General features: G+C 34.7%; 1 protein-coding gene across 2 annotated transcripts in view; it reads left to right on the top strand.

Annotated features, from left to right (window-relative positions):
* Nucleotides 1-22,261, top strand: part of PPP1R12A (protein phosphatase 1 regulatory subunit 12A) — a 143,346-nt gene that overhangs the window by 84,144 nt on the left and 36,941 nt on the right. The window contains exons 7-15 of one of the 2 annotated variants that reach the window (XM_078076350.1): nt 2,862-2,936; nt 3,617-3,705; nt 3,857-4,014; nt 8,302-8,423; nt 16,438-16,653; nt 18,528-18,622; nt 19,062-19,166; nt 20,062-20,229; nt 20,622-20,798. In XM_078076350.1, coding sequence (XP_077932476.1) covers nt 2,862-2,936; nt 3,617-3,705; nt 3,857-4,014; nt 8,302-8,423; nt 16,438-16,653; nt 18,528-18,622; nt 19,062-19,166; nt 20,062-20,229; nt 20,622-20,798 — 1,205 coding nt within the window. The remainder of the gene's footprint in view (nt 1-2,861; nt 2,937-3,616; nt 3,706-3,856; nt 4,015-8,301; nt 8,424-16,437; nt 16,654-18,527; nt 18,623-19,061; nt 19,167-20,061; nt 20,230-20,621; nt 20,799-22,261) is intronic. The other variant, XM_078076351.1, reaches the window with a different exon arrangement.

Below are 22,261 nucleotides of genomic sequence, written 5' to 3'. Positions count from 1 at the left end.
TCACACCTCTAAAAGCAATTCAGTTAGAATAAGTGAGGAAGGAATGAAGAGTCTATGAGGTTAGACTTAAACAGTAGCTCTAGTGTGCTTCTGGTAATTTACAGATGTATTGAAAACTGATTTTTTTAAGCAGTAATTTTTTTTTAAGATTGTTTTCTTGATTGAAAAGAGTTCTTATTTTCTCATACCTCAGCATTGTACCCTCCTCCATTATTTCTTGGTTACGTTGAGTGATTCTGTTTATATGCCCTACTGTGTTAGCATTCCGTTAACAAAGCATAGTAGCCTTACAGTAATTAAGAACCAGGTCACGTTTATAACTTTACAATTGGCTGCCTTCGTAACTGTCCTATTGTTTAATGAGCATGGTTAAGTTGAGGGTCTGCTTTTCTGAAATTAGAAACTTTTCTCTGCTTATAGCCTGCATTTTACTCTAGTTTTTATTCTCTGTCAGCTGCTGTTTGCAGAGTAGACTCCTTTATCAAGGGAGAAAGTGAAAAGAAAGGTTAGTAAGGTGATCCAGTTTCTTATTCTTATAAAGGAAAATTCCTTGGTCACTAAAATAACCCCATTGCATTTAGCCACTGCTAAAATTTAATTACAATTCAAAAAAATTTTTAAGGTGCAGTATTTCATTCATGAGAAGGGTTGATAAATGCTTAAAATAATACTTAAAAAGAAGCCAGTGAGTTATTTTCACTTAACATGATCTTGAAAACAATTTGCATAACGTAGCATGTGTAACATTATAAAACTAATTATACAAAGAGACTATGATACAGCAAAATGGATTAACATGTGTTTCTAATCTAAAGGGCACCCTCAAAATTTGAGCCAATTATTTTGTTTCAGAGCCACTTATTCTTCAGGAATTTAATTCTTAGCATTTAATACTGAAGGTTGAAATAGGGGGAAAGGTTTATTAAGCTAGAACATTTTCTCCTGGACTGAATGGGAAAGGATAGATTGGTTCTTAAATTCTTGCTGGGAAGCTTTTCTAACAAGAAAAGGCAGATATGTAAGTGTTTTTGAATTCTGTAAATTTTACATGCATACATTCCCCTATCTTGATAAAGTAACATTTCATGTATTTTAGGATACATTTCATAGACCATATTTTTTATTTTATAAACAGACAATGGAAAAACCAGCTCAGATATTGGGTAGCTTATATTTCATTTTGTAGTGCTGGGAAATGTAACTCCTGTCCAAGTAGATGGCAACATCCTAATGTTGGTCTAGAATTGAGGGTTTTAGATTTGTTTGTTTGTCTGTTTGTTTTTTAATATTTTTATTTATTTATTTGACAGAGAGATAGAGCACAAGTAGGCAGAGAGGCAGGCAGAGGGAGAAGGAGAAGCAGGCTCCCCGCTGAGCAGGGAGCCCGATGCGGGGCTCGATCCCAGGACCCTGGGATCATGACCTGAACCGAAAGCAGCTGCTTAACCAACTGAGCCACCCAGGCGCCCCTAGATTTGTTTTTAAATGGAAGAGTTTGTGTGATTTTAGAAGTCGTCATTATCTACTCATCTGGCTTTTTTGTAGCTGTGAGATGCCTTTTATGAAAGAAATTTGAATTGCCTTTCAGAATGATATATTTTCTAGTTGAAAAAAAGTAGAATTTTTTTCTGAGAAAGGATCATATACCGGCCAACATATAAAGTAGAATGTATTCTAATAACGAACTTTTTTGACATTCTGGAAACCTGTACCAGTAGGGTTATTATAAGGACAAATGCAAGCAACAGGAGAAAACCTTAGTATGTTTGGTCAGCAACTCTTTGAAATTTTCTTTTCCACAGTGAGTAAAAATAGATTGACAGATGTTCATCTGAACTAATAATTTGAAACTGAGGCATACCTGTGGCTGGCTGAACTTTAAGCAGTTTAGAAATATATTTTTATTTTGTTACTCTATTAAGATTTTAGTTAATTTTTATGGCTGTAATAAAAAGAAAAAAGGCCTCAAAAGGTTAAACATGGAGTTACCACATGATCTGGTAATTTTACCTAGAGCTGTATCCCCAAGAAAATGAAAACAAATGTTCACTCAAAAACTTGTATACAAATGTTCATAGCAGTATTATTTATTATATATAACCGAAAAGCAGAAAGCAAAAGCAAATATCCATCAACTGACAAATAGATTAGCACATGTGGTATGTCAAGCAGTGGACTGTTACTCGACGACAAGAAGGATTGAAGTTAGTGCTGTATGTGGCAACATGGATGAAACTTGAAGACCTTATACAAAGTGAAAGAAGCCAGTCACAAAGGACCAACATATCGTATGATTCCATTTATATGAAATGTTCAGAACAGGCAAATTTGTAGTAACAGTGCATAGGTTAGTTGTTGCCTTGGGCTGGAGGGTTGGGGAGGGAGATGAGAAAAGTGGGGAGATCATTTCTTTTTGGGGTGATGAAAATGTCCTATATTGTTAATGGTGAAGGTTGTAATACTCTATGAATATACAGTTGTACACTTTATTTTTTTTTAATTTTATTATGTTATGTTAGTCACCATACAGTACATCATTAGTTTTTGATGCGGTGATCCACGATTTAATGTTTTCATATAACACCCAGTGCTTAAATGGCTTTTTGTATGGTGAGTTTTATGTCAGTAGAGCTGTTACCAAAGAAAGTAAGGGGAGGTGTATCAGCTGCATCTCTCACATGGATTTCTTATATACATACCTCCTTTAAGTCATATAATGTTGTATTACTACATACATAACAAATTACGTACATAACAAAATGTTATCTAGCTTCTTTTTGTATAATTATACAGAATCACCAAAGGTGTTTTATAGTTTATTGACTTTTTACCGTCACCAACCCCCTTTGTTTCCTACCCAGGGCCAGACAGCGTTTGATGTAGCAGATGAGGATATTTTAGGATATTTAGAAGAATTGCAAAAGAAACAAAATCTGGTATGTTTGATGACTGTCTAAAAATTGTCTGTATTAGTGAATTTTCCTAATAGCTTTAAGTTTCAGACAGCTGAAAAAGTATTTTTGTGATATTTTATACTTTTTGGTTTTAAGTTATTTCTGACAGTCAAACCAAATGACAGTGAAAGAGAATAAAGGAATCGTGGTAGTGTTCAGCCTTTTGTATTGCTTGTCCCCATTTCTCTTACCTCCTCTTCACAAAATGAATACTTCTATAATGTACCTACTCAAAAATAACGTATTTTTGTAATTTCATAATAAAGTTTGCTTAGAAGGTGGAGACTATAAAATCTCAGGTTTCTAAAATAGCAGGCCCTGGATGAAGAAGAAGTTATGTAGGTAGGAAAGAGATTTTTAAGTAAAAAATATCATCAGACATCCTGAGTGGCTAATGGATCCTGACTTCGTCAGTGATTTAAAGTTGGAGGGATGTAAAAAAATCCAACTTTGTCCTTCACCTAGCTTTTTAACTATTTAGTCCTCTTTATTCTTTATCCAAGCCAGCCCCCCCTTTTTTTTTCAGGAAAAACTTAAATCTTTGTTTTGTTTTGGTTTTGTTTCATGTTTTGAAAACTACTTTGTTGTTATTTCAAATTCTGTATTTTACTCATTAATACTATTTTAATAGTATTATTTTCCTTTCCATAACTTTTATAAAGCTGCATAGTGAAAAACGGGAGAAGAAATCTCCACTAATTGAATCAACAGCCAATATGGATAATAATCAGTCACAGAAGACCTTTAAAAAGTAAGTAAAATATTAAAATAGGTTTTGTTATTATGAATGAATTGGCATGATGGCCATGGACATGATTATTAGATTCTGTGGATCTGAGAAGAATTAGTGTTTTTTGGTCTTTTGTGTTTTTAATCTTTTGAAAACTATTTTCCTTTCACAGCAAAGAGACACTGATTATTGAGCCAGAGAAAAATGCATCCCGTATTGAATCTCTGGAACAAGAAAAAGTTGATGATGAAGAAGAAGGAAAGAAAGATGAATCTAGCTGCTCTAGTGAAGAAGATGAAGAAGATGACTCAGAATCAGAAGCTGAAACAGGTAAAATTTGAAGGATAATGGGATTTTCAGTGAATTTTGATGCATTGTAAAATAAGATAAGATCAGGCTTTAATTTTGAAACTTTACTGACTGATTTGCTACTTGTTCAGATACCTGCCAAGCCAGTAAATTATCTTCCGGGGAGTATTAGAAACTTGAGTATAGTTGTGAATTTATTGTTCTCTAATGACCTGGAGGTTCTTACTTACCTCTGCGTTTTGCTGAACTGTATTTTTAGGTTTGAAGAAGGTGAAGATTCCCTTAGGATGGTACAGATAGGGTATGAATGGGCTCCCAGCAATTCAAGAATGCTTCTGATACTTTCTGAGGCTCAACAATCCAGGAAGTTGGTTCCAGTATCATCCCAAATATTCCCTAAGCAATAGTAAAATTTTAGAAAGTTGAGGCTGAATCAGGATACTTTCCTGTGGGGTGTGGAGAAATTTGCTTTGTTTCAAGAAATTTTGAAGATACAGGAAAGTATAATACACCTTCAGGGGCGCCTGGGTGGCTCGGTCGTTAAGCGTCTGCCTTCGGCTCAGGTCATGATCCCAGAGTCCTGGGATCAAGCCCCACATCGGGCTCCCTGCTTGGCGGGGAGCCTGCTTCTCCCTCTCCCACTCCCTCTGCTTGTGTTCCCTCTCTCGCTGTGTCTCTCTCTGTCAAATAAATAAATAAATAATCTTTAAAAAAAAAAAATACACCTTCATATTCCAACTACCAAGAATGAACAGCTGCTGACATTTAGCTATGTTTTCTTCAAATTTTTCTTATAATAAAATTTTAAAAATTACAGTTGTCTCCTTTAACCATTAACCCTAGTCTGCTTCCCTTTCCTTTCTTCCCAAAGTCAATCACTGTCTTGAGTTTTTTCTTTTATCTTCCAGTCCATTTTATACTCATATCTTATACATTCAGAAGTAATATATAGTAATTATAGGACAGTTTTGTGTTTTCATTTTTATACCTAGAAGTTGTAGGCAACTTGCTTTTTTTTTCACTCAAAAGTTGTAACTTTTAGATTTGTTTACATCTATCTGTATCTTTACCTACATAACTTACCCCTCTAGTTGTTGTATAGTATTCATTAAATACATCTGTTTCCCTTCTGATAAAAATTTATCTTATTCCCATTTTTCCATTGTTGACAAATAATGCCATTGTGATCATTTGTGCAATGTCTCCTTATGTACATAGGTAAGAGATATTCTACTAGGTATATACTTAAAAATGGAGTTATTGTGTCACATTTTCAGTTTTCATGGATGTTGCCAAATTTCTTTACAAAGTCACTATCACAATTTACATTCTTTTCTTTTTTATTATCAGGGGTATGGTTTCTGCATTGCTTCATCTGGCCCACATGGTTTTATACATTTTATTTGCCAGAGTGCTTTTATTAAATAACATTTATTTTCTTACTCTGCATCGGTTAATCATTCACATCTTCAGACCAATGTGAAATTCCAGTATTGCCATCTTTGAGTTGTATAACCTGATATTTTAACATGTAAATTTATCAGAAAAAATAGTCCATTTCCATTAAGATTTTTGATCAAAAAAAAAAAAAAAGAAAAAATTATCAGGACCAGTATGGTGGTCATCAGTAAATAGAAATGAAGCCCTAGAATTTCTTGGGCTCCCTGTATTTCCTCTAGACACAGCAACAGTTTTGGATCATTTTATTTTTACTCACTCAGCAAAATATTTCAGCTAAGAAAATACGGGAAACTAAAGTTTACTAAGTAAACACACATCAAAGAAGATAGTGATTATCTGTTTCCCATTAAAAACAAAATGTTATTAAACAGATAAAGGCTAGCTTTGTTGCCAGGTACTGTGTCTTAAATTCCTTTGTTTTTTGAAGCTTACTAATCCTACAAGTAAATTATTTTTTGGTAAAACACAAAGTGTTTTTGAGATATGTGAATGGCTAGGTTCTAGTCACCAGGGATATAATTTTTAATTTATTACTGTCATATTGCTGGTCAGGTGAGTCAGCATATCTTTTGTCTTGGTGAGAGTATAGGTAAAATTGGAAACTAAAGCAACCAGGTAGTCATTGAATATTATAACTCTTTTTTATGACACGCTATTGAAAGTATTTCTAATTATAAAAATAAATTATATGAGAATGAGCATGCACAGAGTTTAAGAACACGGACTGATTCATGAGTGTAATTGTATTTGTGGTTAATTTATTTAATCTCGGATTTCTCTAATCTCAGATTTCTCCGATTTTTCCTGCTTTAAATGGATACTATATATAGCAAATATTTAAACCAAAAGGAAAAAGGAGAAAATAAAAGGAAAAAAAATCTTGAATTTTATCTTGTTTGTTATTTATTTTTCCTACTAGACTGTAAGCTGTATGTGGTTAAGATATTTTGGTTTTTCATCAACTGGTATATCCCCAGTACCTACCTAGGACAGTAGGACGCAGTACCTAGTACTTGAAATATGGAGACATTTAAAAATATTTGTTGAATTACTCTCTCCAGTTAGGTAGACTGTTTTCCAGGATGATGGTCTAATAGATTATGCATGATTTGTACTTAAATTGTACTGAATAGGCTTAGCTTCTATTGAATGAAAAGAGGTATTGTTTAACAATGAGAATAAAGTTTATTAGACTGTGGTTAGCTCATTCAGTTTATTCAAAAAGCTAAGATCATAGTGGTTTTTAAATGAGCCACTTTCGCCTTGTTCTTTGGTATGGTTTGAGATATTATGCTTTTCACCCTATTAACATCTTGTGGGTATTTTCTTAGTCACAAATAGAATTGAATGAATCAATTCAGAACTGTTTGGTGTTTATACATGTGTATATATGGCCCTAAAGATAATTATATTTTAATATTGTCTACTTATAAAGTATAATGGCATACAATAATGATAAGGTGGAAAATTATTTTGGGAAACTGACCTAAGGGAGAGAGAGAGGTTTAATGAATATGAGTATAATGAAAATGAGTATCTCATAGAGTTTTAAAGTACTATATTTCTTCTCAAAAGTATAGAAGAATACCTGTCCTCCCTCATTTTGAAACCAAAGGACTATTTTAAAACTAGATAAATGATCTTTGACCATTTGAAAAGTAAGCCTTTCTGGCCCATTTATAAATTACAGTTAATTTATAGATTTAAATTTATAGGTAACTGTTTTTGCTAAAAGCCAGTCTGATTTCTATGTTCAAATATAGGGGTACCTGGGTTGTGCAGTTGGTTAAGCATCTGACTCAGGTGGTGATATCAGGGTTGTGAGATCAAGCCCTGTGTCAGGCTTTGTGCTCAGCGTGGAGTCTGCTTGAGATTCTCTCTCCCTCTCACACTCGTGTGCGTGTGCTCTCTCTCTCAAATAAGTAAATCTTTAAAAATATGTGTTCAAATACAGTCTGAATCTTTTCTGGCATCGATGTTTTCAAAAACGTTTTTCCAAGTGCTTCATTGTTAGTTGGAAATTGTCTCAATACATTGTGAAAAGAGATTTAATCTTAAATCAACTAATATTCTGGTTTAAGATTAGACTTTTTAGGGGTGAGCAAATATGCTCTTTGTGACATTTAAGCATGCTATTTGACAGGAATATAAGCTGTTTATTGACAAAAAGCACTTTTTAGATTTCCTGGAATAAAGAAGAACTATGAGTTTTAAATAAACAATGTAAATTGTAGATCTATTAGAAAAATTGTATAGCTCTTGTAATCTTTTTAGTTGCACTGTATTCATGCATTCAGCTTTTTTTTTTTTTTTTTTAAGATTTTATTTATTTGTCAGAGAGAAAGAGAGAGCACAAGTGGGGGGGGGAGTGGCAGGGAGAGGGAGAAGCAGGCTCTCCGATGAGCAGGGAGCCCGATGGGGGTTAAATAAATTAACCACAAATACAATTACACTCATGAATCAGTCCGTGTTCATGAACCCTGGGATCATGACCTGAGCTGCAGGCAGGCACTTAACCGGCTGAGCCACCCAGGCATCCTGTTCAGCTTTTAAATATTAATTTTTTTATATTTCTATAGTGTTAAAAGTATGAAAATCAGATTCTGGTTTTGCTTTTTATTCTTAGAAGCTTTGTTATGTCATCATGTTCTGTTATTTGTTTCTGCATGCATATTGAGACATTTCTAGAAACTCCTTAAAAAATTCACTTGTTAAAAGGGGGAAAAAATGGAAAAGACTTGAATTAACAAAACCTTAAACAAAAATGAATATAAAATACTATTTTTCTAGACATTGAAACAATCCATACTGAATCTTGACTCCATGTTTTTCATGTTTTGGTAATAGATAAGACAAAGCCCATGGCTTCTGTAACTAATGCCAATACTTCTAGTACACAAGCAGCTCCTGTAGCTGTTACAACACCTGTGTCATCTGGTCAGGCAACACCTACATCACCTATGAAAAAGGTAAGCCAAAATTGTGTTTGCTAAAAATACATATATTCTGTTTAAGTACTAAAGCATTGAGACAGTTCTTAAATTTTTATGGTTTATTCCAAAAATATTTAAGGTTTAGAATAAGAATATATTTTTCTTTTATAATTTGACTGAGATTTCCTTTCAACCGTATTCTTTTTAAAAAATACTTTTTAAAGTATTAGTTTGCATATGAAAACTAATGATGATGGTCATGGTAGTTTTTATTTCTGTTGAACTTTTGAGAAACATGGGTTTTATATCCTTTATCCCTGGTAAGTAAAGGCGCATTTTGATAATTTCACAGTTAAGCACAGAAAGTACTATCATAAGTCAATGAGAGAGCTAGCATCTAGATTTTCTAACTCTGTACAAAGCACCAGGCATGCAAGTATGGTATACCAGTAAGAGCATGATCTCTGGATGTCAGACAAACCAGAGATCCACTCCTGACCCCACCTCTTATTAATTGTAAGGGCATTGAGCAAGTTACTGTCTTCCTTATCTGTCAGGGAAAAGGCAAAACAAAAATAATAAACAAAAAGAGAAAGTAAATTAGCATTATAAGCCTTGATTGAGAGAGAGAGCCTGGCTAGTGACTAAGTGCTCTCAAAATGTTAGTTTTATTTCTTCCTCTTCTCCCTTATTCTGTTCCCCATTTGTTCTCTGTCCTTTTGCTTCCTTTTCTTCACCAAACAGTGCTTCCCAGGAAGTGTGTGTTGATCCAGAACCTGTACTTCTTTTAACTCAAAGATTATAGGTTTTGTTTTGTTTACCATTGGTCTCTTTTTAAAGGCTTCTCCCAACCACCCTTACTTATCTTTAATGAGCATACTCATGTCCCTCTGTGTACACACACACACACACACACACTTTTTTGTGGAAACATTTAAGAATTGAGTGCAATTAACATAACACTTTACCCCTAAATACTTGAGTATGTATCTCCTAAATACGAAAGCGTTATCCTTCATTCCCATACTAAAATGATCCTATTTAGGATATTTAACTTTGGTATAATACTGTTATCTATGTTCATTATATACAAACCATAGTCAAGATTTTTTCAGTTGTCCTCCTACTAATGTTTTTCTGTTTGTTTTTTCAAATCAAGGGTCCACTGAGGGATTGCACATTGTGTTTAACTGTCGTGTCTCTGCCTTTGGACTTCTTATTTTGTTGCTTATCTGACATTATTTGGTTTGCATGGGTTTGAGGACTGATTTTAAATCCCCATAGTGTTTCTATTACGTTGTCAGTTTTGTTAATCTTTGGATTTGGCTCCAAGTGGTCAAAATGTTTAGAATAATAAACTAGAGAAGTTTTTGAAACTCCATACTGCTAGTAATAATCTTCCTCTAAAACTCTTGCTAAGGAAAGTGATAATGTGGGTTCTTAGTGGTAGAAATGTATGGATTTCAGTGGTACATTTTGAATATCAGGGAAATATATGAATGATTTATCTTACCTTCTGTATTCCATAATTGAGGGCTTCCTGAATTCAGCTAGAACCTGCATTCATATGATAATAATTATATTATATATGCTTAAAAATGCAGTTCTCTGGGGGTAATCTGTCTGCAGAATTTTAAAGATGATTATCATGCTATAACTGGAGTCACCATAGGCTGTTTGAAACTTTATTTAATTCTAGAGCCCTTGTATATGTCTTCAATGAGTACCAAACTTTAGCTCTTTTGATTTACTGTTAAAATTATAGGATTATCAAAAGTTCCCAAAAGCTCCATCCCCTGAAATATCTGGCCACAAATAACTGGCTCTCATTCTTTTGAGTATTTAGCTAAGCGATCTCTTTCCTACTATAGTCAAATAATTGCAGTAGACTCCTTTTGATCAATTATATTTTTCTTAAGCATAGCCCCGATTTAATAACTTAATTGCTCTTAATAACTTTTAATAATTATTAAAGTAATAATAACTGTTAGAGTTAGGCCTGTAACCTCTTGGCTATAAAAATCCTTATTCAGAACTACTTCTGATTCTGTAATTAAATTGATCTAATAACAACTATCTGCTTTCTGTGATTTGCGTATGTAGAAACTCCATTTCATTCTCAGTTTCAGGTATCATAACTTACTTTGAAGATTACATTTATTTAGTCTTTGTTCTTAAGGTTTTGTGGCCAAATTTTATTTTAATCAATAAAGTTGTGGCGTACAAATAACTTGAAGTATTATTTTAATGGCTAGAGCAATCTTATTTTGTATGACTTTTAAAGCCCATTATTATGTTAAGTGATACTTTTTATGTTAATTTAGCATTTTAATGTTTTCTAAGTTAGTTTCAAGAATTTCCCTTTAACTTAGAGTCCTAACAGATGAATTTCCTTAGATGAATTGTTAATCTGTAAAATGCATATTAAAAGATTTTGTAGTTCAGAGTTCTATTTTTAGGTTCCCACTCACTACTCTAGTTTTGATATATAGACAAAGGTATCTTAAGTTTTCTTGCTTCCTCCACCAGTGCATAAACTGTATAGAAATGCACACACAGGGGCGCCTGGATGGCTCAGTCAGTTAAACGTCTGCCTTCAGCTCAGGTCATGATCTCGGGGTCCTGGGATCAAGTCCCACATCGGGCTCCCTGCTCAGTGGGGAGTCTGCTTCTCCCTCTCCCTCTGCCTGCCACTCCCCGCTTGTGCTCTCTGTCAAATAAATAAATAAAATCTTTAAAAAAATTTTAAAAAAAATCACACACGCGCGTACACACACATAGCAAGAAATAGATCACAAAACAGGAAGCTCTAAAACAATATTAAATATCACTTATTATTATCTCTAATAATTCAGGGTAGCTACAGAGAAATGTAGATATAGTCTCTTTAAATGATCTTCCCTTAAGTTCTTAACTCTTCAGCTAAGATTAAAGAGAGACCAGGCCTGTGATTTATAGAGATGTTTCCTATAAAACCATCAGTTTGGTTTTATGATTTAAAGTTTTAACAGTAGGGGCACCTGGCTGGCTCCGTCAGGAGAGCATGCAACTCTTGATCTCGGTCGGGGTCATGAGTTTAAAGCCTGCAATGGGTGTAGAGATTATTAAAAAAATAATAATAAGTAAACTTTAAAATATTAACAGTAAGTTTATATACCTCTCTTTAATCAAAATAAATATTGCTGCGATCTCTGAAAAAGATTACCTACTTTTCCGTATGCACATAAATTCTGGTAAGTGTAAGCTGTATTTACTAGATGGTAAAAATTCATAATTTTTTTAGAATTAAGTGTTTTGGTTAGTTGAATCCAATTATTAAGTGTAATAGTAATTTAATAAAAAACTATGTACTGTGGCCATATGTATGCCAATAAAAGTGTACAAATATAGAATGACGGTTTATCTTGGGAAAAAAATGGAAGAGATCGTATTTATTTGAGGAAATAAAATTAGAACATTTGAGATCTTGAATGAGTAGGTAGTATTTCAACTAATAGGAGAGTTTGTACAGTTTACTGAAAGGAAGAGAAGAGAAACAATGTGAGCAAAGTAGGGATAATGTGAAATATTTTGCAGGAAAAATAAGTTGTGTAGTTTGGTTGATTTATAGGGTACATATACAAAGTAAAACAGGAAAAGTAAAGCCAAATTACGGAATGTTTTCATTTCTATGGTAACATTTTTATAGTTTGATAGATAGTAGAGAACCATTGAAAATGTTTGAACAGGGCCATGAGAATATTAATTGGGCAGGAACATACAGGTGTATTTGAAGGGAGGCTAATTGAGAGAAGATTGAATAGAAAGTTTTTTTTTGTTTGTTTGTTTTTTTAAATTTATTTGAGAGAGAGAATGAGATAGAGAGCATGAGACGGGGGAGGGTCAGAGGGAGAAGCAGACTCCCCACTGAGCAGGGAGCCCGATGCGGGACTCGATCCTGGGATTCCAGGATCATGACCTGAGCCGAAGGCAGTCGCTTAACCAACTGAGCCACCCAGGTGCCCCGAATAGAAAGTTTTTTTATTGATTTCATTTCATATTTTTTTTTGATGTAGTGTTCCATGATTCATTGTTTGCGTATAACACCCAGTGCTCCATTCAGTACGTGCCCTCTTTAATACCCATCACCAGGCTAGCCCATTCCCCCACTCCCCTCCCCTCTAGAACCCTCAGTTTGTTTCTCAAGAGTCCATAGTCTCTCATGGCTTGTCTCCCCCTCCGATTTCCCCCCCTTCATTTTTTCCTTCCTTCTATCTTCTTATTCTTTTTTTTTTTTAAACATATAATGTATTATTTGTTTCAGAGGTACAGGTCTGTGATTCAACAGTCTTACACAATTCACAGTGGTCACCATAGCACATGCCCTCCCTGGTGTCTATCACCCAGCCACCCCATCCCTCCCACCCCCCACCACTCCAGCAACCCTCAGTTTGTTTCCTGAGATTAAGAATTCCTCATATCAGTGAGGTCATATGATACATGTCTTTCTCTGATTGACTTATTTCGCTCAGCATAATACCCTCCAGTTCCATCCATGTCATGGGCAAATGGTAAGATTTCATTCCTTTTGATGGCTGCATAATATTCCATTGTATATATATACCACATCTTCTTTATCCATTCATCTCATGATGGATATCTTGGCTCTTTACATAGTTTGGCTATTGTGGACATTGCTGCTATAAACATTGGGGTGCACGTACCCCTTTGGGTCCCTACATTTGTATCTTTGGGGTAAATACCCAGTAGTGCAATTGCTGGGTCGTATGGTAGCTGTATTTTCAACTTTTTAGGAACCTCCATACTGTTTTCCAGAGTGGCTGCACCAGCTTGCATTCCCACCAACAGTGTAGGAGGGTTCAAATCTTAATATATTATCTCTTGGCTCCTAGAAAAAAATAAAAAATTTAAAAAAAGGAAGTTATTGAAGTTGCCCAAGATGATAGACTAGAGAAGTGGCAGTGGTCTTATAAAGGACAAGGAGATTCAGAGACTTGGCACCTAATTTATAAATGGGGGGAGATGACTAAGAAGTCTAACAGGACTATGAAATTTCAAATATAGGGAAGTGAAGAAATTTATTGTGCTACCAACAGAAATAGGGAACTGAGGGTGAGCCAGTTTGGAAATAAAGGTGTTTGATTTTAAATATGTTGAGTTTCAGGTTCCAGTTGTAGTTCTAGATAGTTCATTCTCTAGGTAAATAGAAATTCAGGACTGGCTGGGGCTCCTGGGTGGCTCATTCGGTTAAGCGGCTGCCTTCGGCTCAGGTCACATTCCCAGGGTCCTGGGATCGAGCCCCGCATCGGGTTCCTTGCTCAGCGGAGAGCCTGCTTCTCCCTCTCCCTCTGCCTGCCACTCCCCCTGCTTGTGCTCTCTCTCTCTCTCTGTGTCAAATAAATAAATAAAATCTTTAAAAAAAAAAAATTCTCAGGACTGGGAATTTAGGAGTCAGGCTGAACTAGAGATAACAAATTTGAGAATAAGCTGAGTACTGTTAATATTTAGCCTGAGGAAGTATAGAAGACCCTATTCCTGCAGGAGAAGAAAGTAGAAAGGGAAGATAGGAGATCTGAAAACAGAGTCTTGAGAAGCTTATGTTGCAGGACTGTGCTAACAACAGCAAAAAGACCAAGAAGGAAGGTGGTCAGAAAAGTAAGAAAGTCAAAACAGTGTACTGTTTACAAAAGTCAAAGAGTTTCAGGGAGTGGGTATAGTTGAGTATTTTAGAGATGTTCATTTATAGATCAAGTAAAATTGAAAGGAGCTTTGAAACACAGAAACCAATAAATCCAAATTCACATTAGGCAGAATGGAGATATATCAGTCATTATAGTGCAACAAATGTCCATTTCAAAATTGATAATACTGCCTCATTTTTCTCAACTCTAAAATAGCACTGGGTGGTTGCAAGGATTACCCATGTGAAAGACTTTTAAGCTTAGAGCCTGACAGGAGCAAACATCTATTAAATGTTAGCTTCTGTTGTACCATTCAGTAAACGTTAGGTTACCTATTTGTCCTGGAGGAGTAACTTTATTTCCAGTTTGGGGGAGGTTCTAGGTGACGAATTGGCAAACCATGGTCCGTGGGCCAAGAGCTGGCCCACTACCTGTTTTTGTACAGCCCACATATTAGAATGGTTTTAATATTTTTAAATGGTTGGGAAAATCAAAAGAATGTTTTGTGACACAAATTCAAATTTCAATGTACCTAAATAAAGTTTTATTAGAACATAGCCACATTCATTCACTTATGTATTACCTGTGGCTACTTTGGTCCAACAGTGTAGATGAATAGTTGAAACAGAGACCCTATGGTTTGCAAAGCCTAAAATTCACAATCTGGTCCTTTACAGAAAAGTTTTCCAACCCCTATTCTTGGATGCTACGACTTTAGACTCAGAAATCAATAACCAATCATCTCAGTGCCTGTCTTATTGTATACAATGTTTACAGAAGTCCCCGGACTTTCTCAGTCAGTGGAACCCTTAATGGTTTATTAATTTTTTTCACAGTGCCTCTTGGCCAGAGAAGTACCTCTTCGTTTCATTCATTAAGTAGTTAAGTGCAAGTAAGTTAACAATGGCAGTTTGTGCAGCGTCCAACAGGTGTCACTGTGCTTTCTCTTAAAACTTTAAAATACCCCACAGTCCCTTGTGATTTTATACTGGCACCCTAGAATTCTTCAGCGCACATTTTGGGAACTGGGGAATGCTGTGTATCTTGAGTCTGTTTTTTTACCCTATTGATAGGAATTACAGGAGGTATCAGAAGTATCTTACACAATAGTTGTGTCTATGAAGTAGTCCTTTGACATCCTGGGTGCTTTAATAAGCTCTCTTAAACTGCTAATGATAGCAAACTTTGGCAATAAATATGGGGAAAAGTGTTGTTTTTTTTTTAATTACCCATATCCTATAATTATAGGAACTTGTTAGTTGCTATATTCACCCATCTATTCTTAACTGCGGTTAAATATTTAAACTCTGAGTTGATGAAATGAAGTAGGTAAAGATAACAGATGTTTCATTTTTATGGCTTTTGGAAAGCCTTGAAAATGAAGTAAGTATTTGTATAAAAAATTAGCTTTTAGTTAAAATGTTTAATATTTTGTAAAATCAAATAGTTTAAGGCTATGATATTAAAATATTGATGAATTAAATATCATAAATGGAAGATATGTCAGTTACTACATTTTGTTGATTATGCTGGATTAAAAATGTTTTAACCCAAGTATATAAATGAATAAAAACAAAATTCAAGTGCAGTTTGCTCATTCATATACTATAACATCATCTGCTCCATGTGCCTTTAACTGCTTTAGAAATTTCTTTATTAGATTCTTTCAGAATCTTTCTCTCATACTAAAACTAGAACTTGTTCCCAGTAACTTAAGATTGGATCATTACCCAGTTATTGGGCTTTAATTTGCTATAAAAACCTTTTTTTTTAAAAAGTGTGTTTTGTTCGTAACTTCCTTTTCTGTTTTTATGCTTTCAATCTTTATCTCTTTACCTGTCTTATTTTAATTGGCTTTAGTATGATTTCATTGCTCCTATCATGCCTGTGGTGGAATCAGTAGATCCTGCATCATGGAGGCAGGGCTTGCGCAAAACTGGCATTGTTCTTGTGCCCAATAAGGGTGAAAAATCTATGGTGAGGCATTTCTATGTGCAAGGATTTATATTAGGTTACAACATAACAAGTTTAATATAAATACTGGTGCCAAAGATGCATGGTTTTAAAGTCCTTATGGTGTGCTCATTTCCGTTCTCTGTATTTGCATCATAATTTTTCTGTGTGATATAAAGTGTGGAGTGTGTTTTATTAAATCTAACTTTTGGAAAGGTAGTTCTATTTTTTTTTTTTTTCAGTTTTAGATCTTTACATTTTTTACTAAGACATTAACCTACTTAGTAAAAGTGTTTCTCCTGAAACTATTAACTATAATTTGAGACGTATTATCTGTAAACTTGTCATTTCCAGCTTAAGGGTTGATCAGTCTTGATAATTATTTTTTCTTCTCCTTAAAAATAAAATAAAAACAGTTTCCAACCTCAGCTACAAAAGTTTCTCCCAAAGAAGAAGAGAGAAAAGATGAGTCTCCTGCATCTTGGAGGCTAGGACTTAGAAAGACCGGCAGTTATGGCGCACTTGCAGAAATCACAGCATCTAAAGAGGCTCAGAAAGACAAAGACACTGCAGGGGTGATGCGTTCAGCTTCAAGTCCCAGGCTTTCCTCCTCTTTGGATAATAAAGAAAAGGTAATCTATTTCCTAATCTGGTTTCTATCAAAACTCTAATAATTTGTTTTCTAGGAACATCAGATCTGATGGATTTTCTACTGTGTATCATTATTAGATCTGTGTATCAACTTAATTCACCTGACTTAATGAATTGCATGATAATAATACAAATATACCTACCTTAAACAGATGTCAATATGGAATTACAGGCATATATCCGAGATAGTGTGGGTTTGACTCCAGACCACTGCAGTAAAGCAAGTCAAATGAATTTTTTTGTTTCCCACTGTATATAAGAAAATATATTTACACTATACTGTAGTCTCTTAAGTGTGCAATAGCATTATGTCTAAAGAAAATATACATACCTTAATTAAAAAATACTTTATTGCTAAAAAATGCTAACCATAATCTGAGCTTTCAGCAGGTCATGATCACTGATCATAGATTACCATAGCAAATGTAATAATAATGAAAAAGCTTGAGGGTGCCTGGGCAGCTCATTCAGTTAAGTATCTGACTCTTGGTGTTGGCTCAGATTATGATCTCAGGGTCGTGAGATGAAGCCCCTCATCGGGCTCTTCACTCAGTGCAGAGTTTGCTTGAGATTCTCTCTCCCTCTCCTTCTGCCCCTTCCCCTGCTTGCATGCATGCTCTCTCAAACAAAAAAATAAATCTTTAAAAAAGAAAATTGAAATACTTTGAAATATTGTGGGACTCACCAAAATGTGACACAGAGACACAAAGTGAGCAAATGCTGTTGGAAAATGGCTGGGATGTACTTGCTTGATGCAGGGTTGTAACAAATTTCATTTTATGAAAACCACAATATCTGTTAAATGCAATAAAATGAAGTGTGCCTCTCTAAGTGTTGGGAAAATCAGATGTATTCGCCAAAAAAATAAATTATGAGATTATACTTAAATGAATCCCTTACCTACTTGAGAGCTTACAATAAAATGTATTAAGGGGCATTTATTCTAGAATTTATTTATTCCAGAATGTAATTATACTCCTAGGTTGCATTTATCCAGTGTCTGCAATTTTTTTATCTGCTTTCTCATCTGATACATCAAAAGCAACATCCTTCTAATGAGTAGTTTTAATAACTATATTTGGAAAGGAGTATTAAATTATAAATTATATCAAATAGAATGTACCACAGTTCATTCAGTGATACTTTATATAGCTGGATTATTTATTTTCTATTGCATTTTCAGTGCTTAGACTTTTTTCCATATCGTTTCCTTCCTCTATTTAAAAGTGTTTCTTTGTGTCAGAAATTCAGAAATGGAATTTCTCATCAAGTAATTTTAATGTTTTTTTGTTTTGTACAAATTGACTGCCCCATTATTTTCCAAGTACTTGATGCCAGTATAGTGGGAACGTATCAGATGGCCTTGCTACTATAGTTTCAACCAGATTTGGATAAATGTAATTTTCGTAATTTTTGTTCTGAATATTTTAATGTTATATCAAAGTAGTAAATAATAATTGGGACTTACCAGTCAACCATATTTGAGCCTATTTCCCTGGAAAAAGAAGAATATTTTACTTTATTATACTGCATTACCTTATATAATCTGTTATAGAAATTTAGAAAAAGTCATTAAAATGTGGAGGGGTTTTTTTTCCTTATACTAAAATATTGTCTAATTCTAGATTAAAGGAGAAAGAAAAGAAAATTGGTTTAAACACTTTGTCCTTTAGTGTTTATAGTACTATAGATAGACATTAATTTTAGAGTATAGCTAGGAACTTTGGAAAAATACTATCCACTGTGATGGCTGTATAATTGTACATTGTTGAATACTTTTTCCTTAATACTTCTAGCAGCTCCTATAATCATCACACAGATTTATTTTTACTCATTTTTTTTTCCTGTTGTGTAGGAGAAAGATAGTAAAGGAACTAGGCTTGCATATGTTGCACCTACAATACCAAGACGACTAGCCAGTACATCTGACATTGAAGAGAAAGAAAACAGGTGGATTCATTATGATTTGCTCTATGTTTTTACTATGAAATCTTTATTGGGGTGCCTGGGTGACTCATTCGGTTAAGCGTCCAACTCTTGATTCCAGCTCAGGTCATGATCTCAGGGTCGTGAGATTGAGCCCCGTGTTGGGCTCCGTGCTGGTCCTGGAGCCTTCCTGGGATTCTCGCTCTGCCCTATCCCCTCCCCATATTTTGTGATCATAAGTAAAACTTCAGTAAACGTCTTAATTTTCCCCCCCTATAATTAGGATTATACCCTAGGGATAGAATCTTAGAACTGGAATTACTTTCACTTCTTAATAATGTGCCAGAGTGTTTTCCCAAGGGATTTTACTAGTTTCTGCTTCTACTAATGTTTATTAATATACAGCTTTCTTAACCCTATTTTAAAATTATATACCAGAATTTGAAGGATGTTCTTTTCACAGAGATTCTTCAAGTTTGCGAACAAGTAGTTCTTACACAAGAAGAAAATGGGAAGATGATCTCAAAAAGAATAGCTCAATTAATGAAGGATCAACTTATCATAAAAGGTAATATAATTCTTGAATAACTTTCATGTCTTTTATAAAAATATGAGGCAATTTGTTTGGAGTCCTCAGTTTAATATCATTAAGAAAATAATGCACTTTTATAAATATGTCTTTTGTTGTTTAAATAAAACATCATTTAAAGACCCAGAATATATATTTAAAGATGGGTGAAAATTTGCTTCTACTTATGCCTTCCTATTATATATATATGTTTCATTAGATTTGATTTATTAGGAAGTATCTTTTAGATTGTAGCATATTTAAAAGGAACTCCTTATATAATTAACTAGAGCAGTTGAAATAGATCAGTGTCTTCATTGATCTGGTCATTATTTACTGACCTAGAAGTTTCTACGTTTCTTAGAACTCAGAGATATGGAAATGTCCGTAATAAAATCACATTGGAGAGGAGGGGAGAAAAACCTTTAAATATTTTCTCTGCTAAAAGCAGCCAAAAAGAAGAGTAAAAGATGAACAAGTATAATATAGGCATGGGTCATTTCTAAGGATGTGACTCATTGCTGAAACACTTTTCTTCAAAAAGGTCCATCTTCACTTTCCCTGAGTAAAACTAAACGTAAGTGTTTTTCTCAGACCCAGTCTGGCATGACCATATGGTCTGGAACAGTCCAGGAATGAAAAATACCAGATCAGATCATCTTTGAGTCCTACTGAGGGAGGGGGGAGGCAGTAAAATGATACACTACCAAATTAGTGAAATCATCCAGACTCCTAGCAAGTTGTAGATGCAACTCTTGGCGCTGGAGCTGGTGGTGTATTTAGGAACACCGTTTTTTAGATTTTTCCTAGCCTTGTGAATCTGTGTAATATATAGACATTAACTATAGAATACACATACAAACACATCCTATATAGATATGACTCTTTCCTTTAGTTGCTCCTTTGGTAGAAGACCAGATGATTTGATTAGTTCTAGTGTTCCAAGCACCACATCAACACCAACAGTTACCTCTGCAGCTGGGCTTCAGAAAAGCCTGCTTTCCGGCACAAGCACTACTACAAAGATTACAACGGGTTCTTCCTCAGCAGGCACACAAAGCAGGTGAGTCACAGATATATTTTGTGTTCAGGCCTACTGTGTGCTTATGTATGTGCATGCATTTTTGTTTAGAAGATTGTGGGGCTCTGGATTTTTTCATTTACCTCATTAAAATTATTTACAATCAAAAATTGGTTCCAAAAAGAGGCAATTATGCATGTCTGGGGAAAAAATTAAGTTCCCGAATTATTAACTTTCTTTGAATCAGGCTGCTTAAAATGTAAATTTCTCCTTTGACAGTTCTGGGTGAGCTTTTTGGTTCATAGTTGAAAGATGTCTTGCCTTGTGTTTTAAAAAAATCCATCCCTGTAGTCACGTTTCAGCTGCTAGAAAGTGCTTTCATTGTTTAGCTGTTTTCCTTTTCTCTTTTTGTGTTGCTGCTTATGATGCGATAGTACCTCAAATCGTTTGTGGGCTGAGGATAGTACTGAAAAAGAAAAGGACAGTGTTCCTACGGCATTGACCATCCCTGTTGCTCCAACTGTTGTAAATGCTGCAGCCTCAACCACAACCCTGACTACAACTACTGCTGGCACTGTCTCCTCCACATCAGAGGTCAGGGAGAGACGCAGGTGTGTAAAGGTCCTCACAAGACTGCTGCTCGGTCTTGCCCAGTGATGAAAGTTGTTTGTTTTGCTTTTTAATCTTGTCCAGTTGGTGACCATCTCTTGAGTAGGTTAATAAATGAAATAACCTGTATCAGCTCAGAACTGTGTAGACTGATATAATGGGCAATTATTAGCATTTCGGCTTGGTGACTCCCTCGGACAGAATTGATGTTTTCATTTCAAGGCAGTAGCCAGACACTTGTCTTCTTAGCCATCTTCATTTTTTTAATGGTTGTTTTAATTCAAGACGTTTTTGTGATGGAAGATCTGAACACACCCAGTCAGACTCATGGAAGACTAGATCTGACAAAAACATATTTTTCATTCTTCTCTATGTTTCCCCCATTATTAAAAAAATTTGATGGATGTTAACTGTTTTTGTTTTTGTTATTTTTGAGATTTTCATTTTAAGAGTCTCTTAAAGATTTCTTAGGCATACATGTAAGCCAGATAATTTGTAAGTACATTGAGTACATTCACTTAGTTTTAATCCTAGCACATAAAAGGCACTTAACTAAATTTCTTAAAGGGTTTATGAATTTATTTTGTGTGCTTAAATGTTATTAAGAGCATTGCTTTACTTCTTCCTGCTGCTCATAATTGGTATGGAATCACAGATGTGGAAAGGAACTTACCTGTGGTATCTTTGCTTTACAGAAGGAAACTAAGACCCAGAGATATTAAGTGACTTTTCTACTTTTATATAATTCTTAATTTAAAAATAACAACCTTTCAGTTGCTTAGAAAATAATAAGCAATCTGTGACTACTAAGGACTAAAATTATGCACCCTATATAGTTACAAGTAAGAAAGAGCTCAGTATGTCAGTATGATATAGTAATGATTAAGGCAGTGGATTTTGACTGATATATTCTGCTTTTTGATGGTCAGCTCTTTTTTTTTTAAGATTTTATTTATTTATTCTTGCAAGAGAGAGAGAGTGAGCACGAGCAGGGGGACGGGCAGAGGGAGAAGCAGATTCCCTGCTAAGCAGGGAGCCCGATGTGGGACTCGATCCCAGGACCCTGGGATCATGACCTGAGCCAAAGGCAGATGCCCAACCAACTGAGCCACCCAGGTGCCTTAGTCAGCTCTTTTTAATTAAAAACACATAAAATATATGAATTAATTTTCTTCTCTACATTTTATTCATAGAGGTCTGCTCTATACAGGAACCCCAGGAGAGGAGAAAGGAACTGAATACTAGATGGGGTCTCTTAAAGTAATAGGAAATACATTGTATATTACAAATTGATAGGCTAGATTTTTATGCTAATTTGGAGCAAATGTATGGAAAATTTAAATGAACAGATATTGTAAGTCTTCCATTTAGTAATTTTTATCCCCTTAACCTATCTATATATGTCAAACAAGATATGATAAATATATTTAACTTTTATGGTAACTTGAAACTGTTGAAAAAGAAT

Source organism: Halichoerus grypus, chromosome 6 (genome assembly GCF_964656455.1).
Source record: "Halichoerus grypus chromosome 6, mHalGry1.hap1.1, whole genome shotgun sequence".
Taxonomy (NCBI): Eukaryota; Metazoa; Chordata; class Mammalia; order Carnivora; family Phocidae; genus Halichoerus; species Halichoerus grypus.
This window is presented reverse-complemented; position numbering and strand designations above follow the sequence as displayed.